This window comes from Coregonus clupeaformis, chromosome 9, assembly GCF_020615455.1.
Source record: "Coregonus clupeaformis isolate EN_2021a chromosome 9, ASM2061545v1, whole genome shotgun sequence".
NCBI lineage: Eukaryota > Metazoa > Chordata > Actinopteri > Salmoniformes > Salmonidae > Coregonus > Coregonus clupeaformis.
The window spans coordinates 5,579,302-5,592,782 of NC_059200.1; the positions used below are offsets into that span (position 1 = coordinate 5,579,302).

Here is a 13,481-nt window from a genome sequence, read left to right on the forward strand (position 1 = left end):
CCCACTCCCTTTGTCTATGGTGGCGGCTACATTCGACTTTCATTCAGTTCAGAATCAATAGTAATACACTCAATCAATCCCTTATCTTGATTAACCCAGTTCTACCTCATAGTCCATTAAACTCTACAGTTCATTAATAATAATTCACCACAAAACCGAAAGAGCTGTTTGTTGAATATGAAGAAAGGTTTAGAGCAGAGGTGGTTAGACACAGTGGGTTAAACAACATGGAAGATGAAAATGCACTCAACTCCTCCAAAAATGGGCAATCACACATAAATGTATGCAATCCATACATGATGATTTACGCAAAACCTTTGTTTCCACAACTACTGATTGGGAGAGACAAAACTAAGGCAACATCATCGACAGGCTGTCACGACTGGAAAGAGACATCAATCAACATAAGAAACCGGCTGTCATCAGAGTTGTGTAGGTTCTGAGTGAAACCAACAACATTACTCGTTCTGCAGAATTGAAACCTGATGTATGTAATTATTGCGGGATATCTGGTCACTGGCAACGAGAATGTCGGAAAATAAAATGTGTCCTTATGAGAAGTGGCCAGGAGAAGCAGGGGCAATCTGAAATTTAAGAAGCTCTCTCTGGCTCAGCAGCAGAGTTTGCTGGATGCTGTGGAGGTAAACTAACAGACACCCTCTTACGTCCCATCTCAGCTGGTGTACATATGAAATCAGATGGAATATATGTGAACATGCTGGTTAACAACTTTGCAGTAGATTTGTTAGTAGATACTGTAAGTGTTGGTGTGAGGTGTGACCCAGGTGCAGTGCAGGATAGACAGTAGGCAGTAGGCAAGGATGGTGAAACAAGGATCTTTACTGGTGGTCCAAAAGCCAGGACACAAAACAACGGACTATACACGAAAACAAATGAGGAGTACATAGGTCTCCAAAAAACAGGCTGACAGCAAACAATATGAAAACTAACTCTGACTGGAAAACACAATGACACAGGTAGAACACTTCTCGAGTACCTGTAAATCCGTCACGTGATCCGACACTGATACGTACTGCTAGACATAAAGGAACTATCAGAGAAAACTGAGCAAGGGAACACAGGGAAGTGAGGGCATAAATACACAGGTGAATCAGATAGCCACAGGTGACACCAATAGGCGTATTGGAAAAGGAGTTCTCACAGTTGAGGTTCTCAGTTTTGGTGAGCTTTTGACATGTAGGTATAAGGGAGACTGGGGAGTAGTGGGCAGCTGGTGATTTATGGCCCTGATGACAGCTGGTGGTTTGTGACCTTGTGTTGGAGGGGAGAGAGGCTGATAAAGATCTCAACTGGTGATTTGGCTGGCTGAGGGCCCGTTTGACATAGACACACCGGATTGTCGGCAGAATTTTTTTAATAATGTGTATTAATTATGAAAAATATGAATTACTTTCCACCCATGAGGCCACTAGAGGGCAGTTTTGGTCATTTATTTATTAATGTGAATGCAATCTCTGTGAACGTTGGGGAAAATCCCTTTAATAAGGTGCATTATTGGCTTTCTAATGAGCTGCTCTATAACGCTCTTTGCGTTGAATCCCAGCCAGCGTTACATTTCCTTTTTATCAAGATAATGTTTAATATAATGGCTGAAGCAGAAACAGACGGGCACCCAGGCTGAAGGTATGTGGAGTGGATGTTCACTGCTTATCAATGATCACGATCTCAGCCATAATCACAACTTCAAGGACATTTATGAGGATATTTTCTGAGTCCCAAATGACTCCTCAAATAAGCTTGCTTACAACAGTAAAACCATCCTCTAACAGAGCTTCAGGATTATACACATACACTTACTATGTTATGAATTCCTCAAACTCATCTAAAATTACAAGTGAAGACATACTGTACATTTTACTTTACATTTAGCATAAATAAACTTTTATCCAGAGTTGCTTATCATAATTGCATTAAACGTAGGATAGTGAAACAACATAGCACCATGATAACAAATAAAACATTCAAAATAGGAAAATCTGAAAACACTTTAAAACTCTGTTAATTGGATTCAGTTCTCAATCTGGTCAGGACGTTGTGTCATGGTCGCCTGGAGGTTTAGTCTAGTTCCCGGTTTGTCCCGAGGACATTTTTAGGATTTTCTTAGGACATTGTTTAATGGTCACCTGGAAGTTTTGTCTAGTTCCCGGTTTGTCCCAGGGACGTTCCCGAGGACGTTTTTAGGACGTTCTTGGGATGTTGTGTCATGGTCCCCTCAAATTCTTTTTCTTCCGGGAATGTCACCTGATGGTTGCAATGAAACATTCTCCCCCACCAAAAAAGGTCTACCCAGGGCATGCAGACCCTACTTTCATTACACATCACCCCTCGTTACTGTTGCCAAGCCCATCAAGGCCCTGATTGGTAAAACACTGATCCATTCACAGCTCTTTGTCTTTTGCCAATGTTAAGGACACACCCACACACCCACAAACAAAAATGCTTTTAACATAGTGTTTTCAACTTACATATTTGACATACAGTGCCGTGAAAGTATTTGCCCCTTTCTGATTTTCTCTATTTTTGCATATTTTTGATACTGAATGTTGTCCGATTTTCAACCAAAACCTAATATTAGATAAAGGGAACCTGAGTTTACAAATAACAAAAAAAATGGATACTTATTTTATGTATTTAATTAACAAAGTTATGCAACACCCAATTCCCCTGTGTGAAAAAGCAATTGCCCCCTTACACTCAATAACTGGTTGTGCCACCTTTAGCTGCAATGACTGCAACCAAATGCTTCCTGTAGTTATTGATCAGTCTCTCATATCGCCGTTGTGGAATTTTGGCCCACTCTTGCTTGCAGAACTGCTTTAACTCAGCGGCATTTGTGGGTTTTCAAGGAATGCAGTGTTTGTTTTTCGTCAGACATAATGGGACCCATCTCGTCCAAAAAGTTGACGTACGTTTGGCAAAAAGCACCTGGAAGCACCTGGATGTTCATCAAGACTCTTGGAAGAATGATCTATGGACAGATGAGTCAAAATAATACATTTTTGGACGACATGGGTCCCATTATGCCTGGCGAAAACCAAACACTTCATTCCACAGTAAGAACCTTATACCAACGGTCAAGCATGGTGGTGGTAGTGTAATGGTTTGGGGATGCTTTGCTGCCTCAGGACCTGGACGAATTGCCTTAATAGAAGGAACAATGAATTCTGCTCTGTATCAGATAATTCTACAGGAAATTGTCAGGCCACCTGTTTTGAACCCCACATTTTTAGCTAAATGTTTTTTGGGGGGGTTGCCTGTTTTGCATGTTATTTTGGCATTAATACAGTGGGGGGGAAAAGTATTTAGTCAGCCACCAATTGTGCAAGTTCTCCCACTTAAAAAGATGAGAGAGGCCTGTAATTTTCATCATAGGTACACGTCAACTATGACAGACAAATTGAGAAAAAAATATCCAGAAAATCACATTGTAGGATTTTTAATGAATTTATTTGCAAATTATGGTGGAAAATAACTATTTGGTCACCTACAAACAAGCAAGATTTCTGGCTCTCACAGACCTGTAACTTCTTCTTTAAGAGGCTCCTCTGTCCTCCACTCGTTACCTGTATTTATGGCACCTGTTTGAACTTGTTATCAGTATAAAAGACACCTGTCCACAACCTCAAACAGTCACACTCCAAACTCCACTATGGCCAAGACCAAAGAGCTGTCAAAGGACACCAGAAACAAAATTGTAGACCTGCACCAGGCTGGGAAGACTGCATCTGCAATAGGTAAGCAGCTTGGTTTGAAGAAATCAACCGTGGGAGCAATTATTAGGAAATGGAAGACATACAAGACCACTGATAATCTCCCTCGATCTGGGGCTCCACGCAAGATCTCACCCCGTGGGGTCAAAATGATCACAAGAACGGTGAGCAAAAATCCCAGAACCACACGGGGGGACCTAGTGAATGACCTGCAGAGAGCTGGGACCAAAGTAACAAAGCCTACCATCAGTAACACACTACGCCGCCAGGGACTCAAATCCTGCAGTGCCAGACGTGTCCCCCTGCTTAAGCCAGTACATGTCCAGGCCCGTCTATAGTTCGCTAGAGTGCATTTGGATGATCCAGAAGAGGATTGGGAGAATGTCATATGGTCAGATGAAACCAAAATAGAACTTTTTGGTAAAAACTAAACTCGTCGTGTTTGGAGGACAAAGAATGCTGAGTTGCATCCAAAGAACACCATACCTACTGTGAAGCATGGGGGTGGAAGCATCATGCTTTGGGACTGTTTTTCTGCAAAGGGCATTGAAGATGAAACGTGGCTGGGTCTTTCAGCATGACAATGATCCCAAACACACTGCCCGGGCAATGAAGGAGTGGAGCATTTCAAGGTCCTGGAGTGGCCTAGCCAGTCTCCAGATCTCAAGTTGTTGTCCGTGTTGCCCAGCGACAGCCCCAAAACATCACTGCTCTAGAGGAGATCTGCATGGAGGAATGGGCCAAAATACCAGCAACAGTGTGTGAAAACCTTGTGAAGACTTACAGAAAACGTTTGACCTGTGTCATTGCCAACAAAGGGTATATAACAAAGTATTGAGAAACTTTTGTTATTGACCAAATACTTATTTTCCACCATAATTTGCAAATAAATTCATAAAAAATCCTACAATGTGATTTTCAGGATTTTTTTTCTCGTTTTGTCTGTCATAGTTGACGTGTACCTATGATGAAAATTACAGGCCTCTCTCATCTTTTTAAGTGGGAGAACTTGCACAATTGGTGGCTGACTAAATACTTTTTTTCCCCACTGTACGTGTCACATATCAGTTTGCAAACAATGTCTTTTTTGCTTTCTTGAGTAAGGCAGCTCCAAAATGCAGTTGTTTCAGCCTAGCTCAGTGCTTTCTGTGGTGGTTGGGCAGCCAGCGGAAAATAAGGCGCATAGGGGTTGGTAATGTTCTCTAGTTGCGCCGTGATTGGCTCAGTGTTCTGTTACTCATGGGGACACTACGTCACTGCCAAATATAAGGGTAGAGCTCGAAAATTCAAACCCCTTGGGTGCTTCCATAGAGTTACATTAGAAGTGCCCATCCAAGAAGACTCAAGGTCTTTGGCCACAGATAAAATGATGTCAAATCAAGTTATATCTACAGTAGCTTTCATTGGACTGATCATGTCAACATCATACATTCAAAATCTTAGCTAGCAGTCATCATGAATCAAGTCAACAATCTACTGGCAAATTATTTTTAATCCTTGTCATATGTAGATGAAGATAAATTATAGATCAAACGTATCAGTGCTCATCGGCCATTGGACATAAACAGTTGGAAATCGCAAATTCAACAATGAGTGGTTTGGAAGGAATCAGTGGTTAACTGCAAGCATTGCAAAGCAATCACTAGCCTGCTATTCAGTGGGAGTGGGGTCCCAATTCTGGGTTTAAGGGTCTCTTTTCCAAGCTTAAAGTTATAAACATTCAACATTGGCCATGCTGTCAATCCAGCATGATTTCTGCCGCGCTCAAAACAACTGTTAACTCGGAACTGGGAAATCTGACAGTGAGTTCAAGACAACTGGGAACTCGGGAAAAAACTAGCTCCGACTGGCAAAATACAAAATACTGGCAAAATACGTTTTGAACGGTCATCCAACTCAGAATTGTAGGTCGGGAACTCGGGCCTCTTTCTAGAGCTACGACCTGAAGATCACTAACGTCATCATGATTCAACCTTCCTGTTCAAGTGAGCACGGCACAACAAGGTGAGTCCAAAAATGTATTGTATGCTGCTGCATACATTATGTAATATGCCAGGGAAATATGTATACTGTAGCTAAGAAAGTAATTCTAAGTGTATGTTGTGTAGTAAGCTGTTAGTAGCCCATGTGCCTCACCCTAATAATTTGGTATATTTTCCCCTCTTAATTTCGCGTACTGTTCTGACTTGGTGGTGCACATGTAGCCTATAACCTGTTTTAGAGAAATGTAATCATTGAATATTGTAAGAGCTTTCATTGTCTGCTTATATGCCTCATTTATTTATCCTACTTTTCTGACTTGGTGTACAGGGAGAACACTGTAAGATGGCCCATGTTCTGAATTCTGTCGCTGTACAAGTGCTGAACAAATAGTTATATTGACTATGTCCGTCTTAGCTCACTCATTAATGTCTTAATCAAAATGACAGATTGCTTCTTATCCGCTTGTCGTCCCCTTATGCCATAGTTTGTACATCTCAATTGTCAGTAGAAACCACATTTGTTTAACTAAGTCAGCCATATCAGCTATGTTTTTTTAAAGACAGTAAATGAGGCTGAATGAACTGTTTCGCTGCCAGACAAGGCTTTGTTGATAGCCAAGTGTAGCAGTGGTAAGGTGTTGGGATTGCTGTTGGGACTCTATGTAGGCCCTAACAGTTTGTGGGCACCGTTTGTCACCGTTATAGTGCAATTAATGTATTGTTTAGTGTTGTGTTGTGTAGTGTAGTGGCTTTGCTGGCATGCACCCCCCCACCAAAAAAAATGTGTTTGCCCCGCCAAGATTTACATGCTAAAATCACCACTGATTACATTTTAGTCATTAAGCAGACACTCTTATCCAGAGCAACTTACAGTTAGTGAGTGCATATATTTTTATTTTCTTTTTTCATACTGGCCCCCCGTGGGAATCGAACCCACAACCCTGGCATTGCAAACGCCATGCTCTACCAACTGAGCTACACGGGATCATACATGATTACACCCAAGTACTTACAAAAGTCAACAGTACCAATCTCTTCACAATTAATAGAAATGGGATTAAAAACATATTTATTTTCCCTATAATCTATCACTAGCTCCTTGGTCATCAGTACATTCAGGTCCAAGGAATTGGCCTCACACCATTTCACAAAGGAGACATTTCTGTAAGTGGCTCAATTCATTGTTGTGTGTGTGTGAAGTAATTTGTGTAATGGGGAAACAGGAAAGGTGACAGGACTGTCCCCTGCAGCGCCCTAGTGTTTGTACATATCCGATCTGATACTGCCTGGTGCCAGTAGCTGAAAGGTCACTGGTTCTAATCACCGAGCCGACTAGGTGAAAAATCTGTCGATGTGCCCTTCAGCAAGGCACTTAACCCTAATTGCTCCTGTAAGTCGCTCTGGATAAGAGTGTCTGCTAAATGACTAAAATGTAATTATTTAATTCTCTTAATGTTGGAGTATCATTTGACTTCCACTATTTAAGGAACAACTTCTTCAATATACAGTAAGTGTCATGAACCCTGCGTCCTGAGTCGGTTCCTGCCTGTGTTGCCGTTTTTCTGCTCTGAATCTCCTGTTTCCTGAAGGTTCTTGAACGCTCCCTGCCTGGTTGCCGGGCGACGTTGCTAGGCGGGAGATCTCCCGATTACCCGCACCTGCATCTCATCAGCGATCTGCACACCTGGTCCTGATCATCACCCTTCATAAGCTCTGACCTGACATCCATTCCCTGCCGGATCGTTAGCCATGAACAGTATGTTTGTCAGCGTATCAGCCTCTGAGTTACTAGTGTTAGTTTTGCACCTTGTTGGCTTGCTGTGTACTTACCTCCGTTTGTTTCTATCTACAGTCATTCTCCCGGAACCTTCACCCAACCCCTGCCTGGTTGTCGGAGGCTGCCGAGCCATCCTTGGATCTGCCACTTCACCTCCACCAACTCATCTCCGCCACCCGCTCTGTCCCCTAGATTATTCTGCATCGTTTTTTGAATCTGTTAATAAATACTCACCTTCGTTCAACTCACCTTGTCCTGGTCTGCTTCTGGGTTCTGGCTTAGAAAACCGTGACAGTAAGTGACGAAAAAAATAATATTGTCCAACCCATTGGGTATGTCACCGCATCCCCATATGCCATGTCTTGAAATAATATGCAGATTGACAGATTAAAAGTAAATTTACATTGTAAAACATCTGACAGACAGCTTTCTAACTCTGACCATAACTTTTGGACTTTATAGCACTCCCATTGAGTCATTGTTAGTTTTACACTTAAGACATGACTCTGCCATTGTGCTGTAGAATTTGTGAATGTTGTCTCTTGTATAATACATTCTATACATTAGTTTATACTGGATTAAGTGTATATTTTCGTTAACTGTAATTTATTTATGTTCCAACATTCCCTCCAACTTGTGGCAATATCAGCTATTTTTATGTCTTGGTTCCAATAGTTTCTATTTTTTTCTAAGAGATTTTCAGGTGGATAGGCTCTCTGCAAGGTTTTGTAAATCTTACCTATCATATGAGTATATTTTTCTGACTCAAATAGGATTCCCTCAACATTGCTCTGATGTCCAAAAGCTTTCAGGTCAATATTTCGTGATACAAAAATGTTAAGTTGCATATATTTGAAAATGTCTACACTGGTCAGTCCAAAATTGCTTTTTAATTCTGTCATGGAAATAATTGTATTTCCTATTACCACGTCATTTATGGTCTCTGTGCCTTTAGTTTTCCATGTGGGCCAATTTATCAGCGAATTCTGAAAAGCTATCCAAGGATTGTTCTATAGGGGTATGTTTTTAGGTGGTGATGATATTGGTTCTTATAGAATCCTCTATGATGTTGTTAATGTTCTTAGCTCATTCCTTTCAAAACAGACATGTGAAAAGATTCTGGGGATGAGCATGCGCATCTTCAATATGTATCCGTTGTTCCTCTTTAGAGCATTTAACAATGTTGCAAGTAAAATGTTTGGGTGGCGAGTTGATATAATATTCAAAGAGATAACAATCTCTACATAATAACATGTACATTAGAATTAGGGCTGTCCCCAACAACAACACAAATCTTAGTCGACCGAAAGTCGTGTGTTCTTTCGACAAATCGATTGGTCTTTTTTAAAAGTGTATTTTTCCATAGACCTATTTGGACACACCTTATGTGTTTTAAGAAAATCATCTATATGCATTGAGCTTGTCTGATGCTTTACGCGCTCTGTTTGATGAAATAAGATATAAATGACTCAAGAGGGAGCCAGAGTCCAAGATAACCAGGAAAAAAAGAAACGTGACCTGACCATTCTCCTCCCGCTCCTGCTGGCTTTCGCAGATTCTGCCGTTACTCTCCTAAAGTTGCCGGTAACAGGCTACACAAAGAGTTTGCAACCTTTCTCGTGAAATGCCAATTTATCTTAACATTTCTACCAATCTGTGTGCCAGTTATGGTTTTCATGGAACAGTTTAATTTAATTTATAATATTGTCTTCCTATCTCAAAATCATTGTCATGTGGTTAATCAAAATTCTATCCAAATCTAAATTAAAATGATACAAACCTAAAAAGTAACTTTGACATTGCCAACTATGCAAAAATAGCCTACATAAATCCAACAAATAAAAACATTGCAGCCTGCAGGTAGAAAATATCCTGATAAAAATAAATATCCTATAAATCACATTGGCTACGTATGGCCTGTCTGCAACAAACTTGAATTATTGTATCAACTATTAACTTGGGTCTGGCCTGAAGCTTGCTCTAGCAAACTTGCAACATTGTATAAAATATTCTGGGCCCTCAGTTTCCAGTGCTAGTGAGCGTGGGACAGACACAGCTGTAGGCTATTTGCACATTACATTTTTCCCTTTCATGCTGAGTGGTTATCGAAAGGGAGAGAGCTGGACACATTTTTCAAATATATTGAGGAGTGATTGTCATTCTCAATTAATACAAAACCAAATTTTGTTTGCTTGCTGTTTGAGGTGAAGAAAACATTACTTTGAGAAGCTCCACAGCTCATTAGTGGTGGTGCGTTAAGCCAATCAGAAATAATATTAGATCCCCAAATTGGCACATTTATATGCCTACATTTGCTCGCAGGACAGGTAACCTATAGGCCTAGTTCTATGCGTAATCAGGTGTGCATCCTTACTAAACCTTAACAGGAGTGCTCCAAACAAAAGTAAATTACTAAATTGACAAAACTCATAAATTGAATGAAATAAACCAAAACTTGTTTCTCACAAGTGTAGCATAGGTTGTGCGTTTTGCAAACAATGTGTCCACTCCGACAATGAAAACGGAAAAAGACTGGAATAATATATTGAATGCATTAACAGAAATTACCATAACCAAACAAAGAAATTATAGGAATGAATGGTAAATGTACTACTGGTGATATGTAATGGGGAATTGATAGATACTGTTACGAACCCCGTGGCTTTAAAAGTCTAGGATGGATGAAAAGAGACCCGTAACATAACTCATGCGAATTAGAATATTGACAAGGAACAGTGAGAACAAAATACACGGACAACCATATGCTACCGTCAAACACAATGTTTATTATAAACACCCGGTAAAAGGTTTGGGGAAAAGGGGCTGAGCTGGACCCAAGGAATTATACAATAAAGTTGCCTGCCTCAAGAACCGCTAAGCTTACTGCTAACCATACAAAAATACAGTGGGTGGTCCACTCAGGTCTAACTAGTGTGTTTAGACAAGGTTTTCCTACGGGTAGTGTATGCCCAAGGGTGACTTGCTAAACCACCCTTTTCCCAGGCACAAACAAAAAACATAGGAACAATTTGGACTAAACAGCAAACGAGTGAGTACACAAAAACAAGACACCACAGTAATACATACTAAAAAAAAAAAAGAGTATTGGTCAGAAAACACAACTGACTGGGTTTTTTAAACGAGGGGATGTGTGATGTGATATGGCAGGGTTCTTCAATTCCGGTCCTGGAGGGCCGAAACACTTCTGTTTTTTATTTCTACCTGGTAGTTAATTGCACTCACCTGGTGTCCCAGGTCTGAATTAGCCCCTGATTAGAAGGAGAGGATGAAAAACAGAGGTGTTTCGGCCCTCCAGGACCGGAATTGAAGAACCCTGTGATATGGTATTGAAAAAACAGAAATAGGTGTTACAATACGGAGGAGTGTCCACTGATTGGTCCACCTCAGCAATCAGCAGACGAACGGATGTCGGACAGGTGGGACACGCCAACGACCACCAATCAGGAAAACAAGGGACACCTGTGATTAAGGCAGAAGGAGAGGAAAAACACAAATACACCTACAGGATACCTTTATCCGTAACAGACACTAACAATCAAACTTAAACAATGCACAAAATGAAGTTATGAAACATTGAATGTGCACAAATTGGCGGGAGAGAGCGCATTCTGGAGAGAGACATGCATTGTGCATCTAAAAGCCAATTTATGCTTGATTGGAAAATGTGGTCGGATGCAGAGGCCAAATCAAGCTCCATACCGCATCGCTGTGCGATTCTCAAATTTTGTAACAATGCTGAGGGCTCCATATTGCTCCGCATTCATGTGATTGGTTGACGGTAGGTGAGGGTGGGAGGTCCTGTATAAACACAAACTCACTTCCTTGACAACTTCCTTCACAACAGCTCTGCTCCGCAAAGCGGAAAAAGTATGTTTTCTCTGAGGCCACATTGCAGTAAATGCTGATTGACCATGCAGAGCCTTTTAGCCACACTCCCCTTCTTCTTGAACTGTGCCATCCCCGCGGCCTCTACAATGGATTAGTCTTGGCCTCCACAATGGATTAGTTCAATGAGATGGACGCAAATAAGGCAGGTGTCTTGTGTGCCATAAAAAATCCTACATATATACAGTACCAGTCAAAAGTTTGGACACACCTACTCATTCAAGGGTTTTTCTTTATTTTTACTATTTTCTACATGTGTGCAAAGCTGTCATCAAGGCAAAGGGTGGCTATTTGAAGAATCTCAAATATAAAATATATTATGATTTGTTTAACTCATTTTTGGTTACTACATGATTCCATATGTGTTATTTCATAGTTTTGATGTCTTCACTATTATTCTACAATGTAAAAAATAGTAAAAAATAAAGAAAAACTCTTGAATGAGTAGGTGTGTCCAAACTTTTGACTGGTAGTGTATATATATATATATATATATATATATATATATACTACTGCTCGACCCCCAAAAAATATTGGTTGACCAACAGCCTATCAACCAAACAATCGACCAGTCGACTAATTGAGGTCAGCCCTAATTACAATCAAGGTGAAACTTTCCTGGAGCAGGACATATTGACTACTAGTTTGCGTATCTCTTTGGACTGAAGGCCGTAGATGATGGGGTTCAGGCTCCCAGGGATGATGTGGAAGAGCAGCGCTGCCACCTTCCTGTAGTCTGAGTACTGAGGAAAACGGTGCAGGATGATGATGATGAAACCGCTAATCAGCATGATCAGGTACACAGTCAGATGTGTGCTGCAGGTCTTCAGGGCCTTACTGTTCAGAGCCTTGTTCCTACTGGTAAGGCACACGGCTGCAATCTTCATGTAGGTGAGTACGATGCTGCCAATTGAGGAGACGAAGAGGACAACGGTGAAGGTGAGGCCATACATGTTGTTGATGAACACACTCTCGCAGGAGAGCTTGAATAAAGAGGCGTTATCGCAGAAAGGGTTTAATATGGTCGATCTGCAGCGTGACAGGCGGATGGTGAGGCCCAGCAGGATCCCCACTAAGACTATGGCCACCCCCCAGGCAGACACAGACAGCCTGATCACCATTTTGTTGGTCATGATGGTAGCGTACCGCAAGGGGTTGCAGATGGCCACATACCTGTCAAAGGCCATGATCATCAATATTGTATGAGAGGTCGTCCCAAACATATGTGTGCAGAAGGCCTGGACCACACACTCTGAGTAGGTAATGTAGCGCTCAGAGGCAGGGACGAGGATGTCTGCCAGCAGACGGGGGAACGTGATGGAGTTGCCGACGATGTCGTTTAAGGGCAGGTTACAGAAGAGGATGTACATGGGCTGGTGCAGGCTCCTCTCCATGGAGATGAGGACCACTATGCCCACATTGGTAAACATGATGATGACGTAGGAGAAGAAGAGGATGATAAAGACAGGGTACATGGTCTCCTCCGTTACCTTTAACCCCTCCAGCTGGAGCATGTAGCTGTTGTAGGTCAGGTTATCCATCGAATGTCTGAGAGAGGAGGAGAGGAAAGAGAGAAAAGATGTGTAACACATTATTGTGTCATGCCGAGGCCCAGACAAATGTAAAGGTAAATGGATAGATAACATTGGCTGAAAAGATGATATAATATAAGTTAATTGTAAAACTTCTCAAATGACAAACCGAATGTGATGGTAGCCTGGGGGAGTCTGCTATTTCTGCATTCAACAATGAAGCATCCCACTGGGCACAAACTGGTTGAATCAACGTTGTTTCCACGTCATTTCAACCCAAAAAATCTATTTGATGATGTTGAATCAACCTGGAAAACTGATTGGATTTGAAAAAAGTAATCAACGTAAGGACATTTTGTCTTTTTTTCACACACCTTTTAACCTAAATCCAATTACGTGGTTAAATGTTTTGTTGATTTCACGTTGAATTTCATGTTAGTAAATCAAAACTAGACTTGAACTGACGTCTGTGCCCTGTGGGATTGGCTTCAATCCAAGGCGCTATAGAGCAGCGCTCTATACCAGACTTTTAAAGGTAATTTACGCTTGAGCC

The 13,481-nt window shown here is 41.3% G+C and overlaps 1 protein-coding gene across 1 annotated transcript; it reads right to left on the minus strand.

The window, feature by feature from the left end:
• Window positions 1–11,998: 11,998 nt before the first annotated feature.
• Window positions 11,999–12,937, minus strand: LOC121574341 (olfactory receptor 52N5-like). Its single transcript, XM_041886957.1, has one exon. The coding sequence runs from the start codon at window positions 12,935–12,937 to the stop codon at window positions 11,999–12,001; it is 939 nt and encodes a 312-aa protein (XP_041742891.1).
• Window positions 12,938–13,481: the final 544 nt, after the last annotated feature.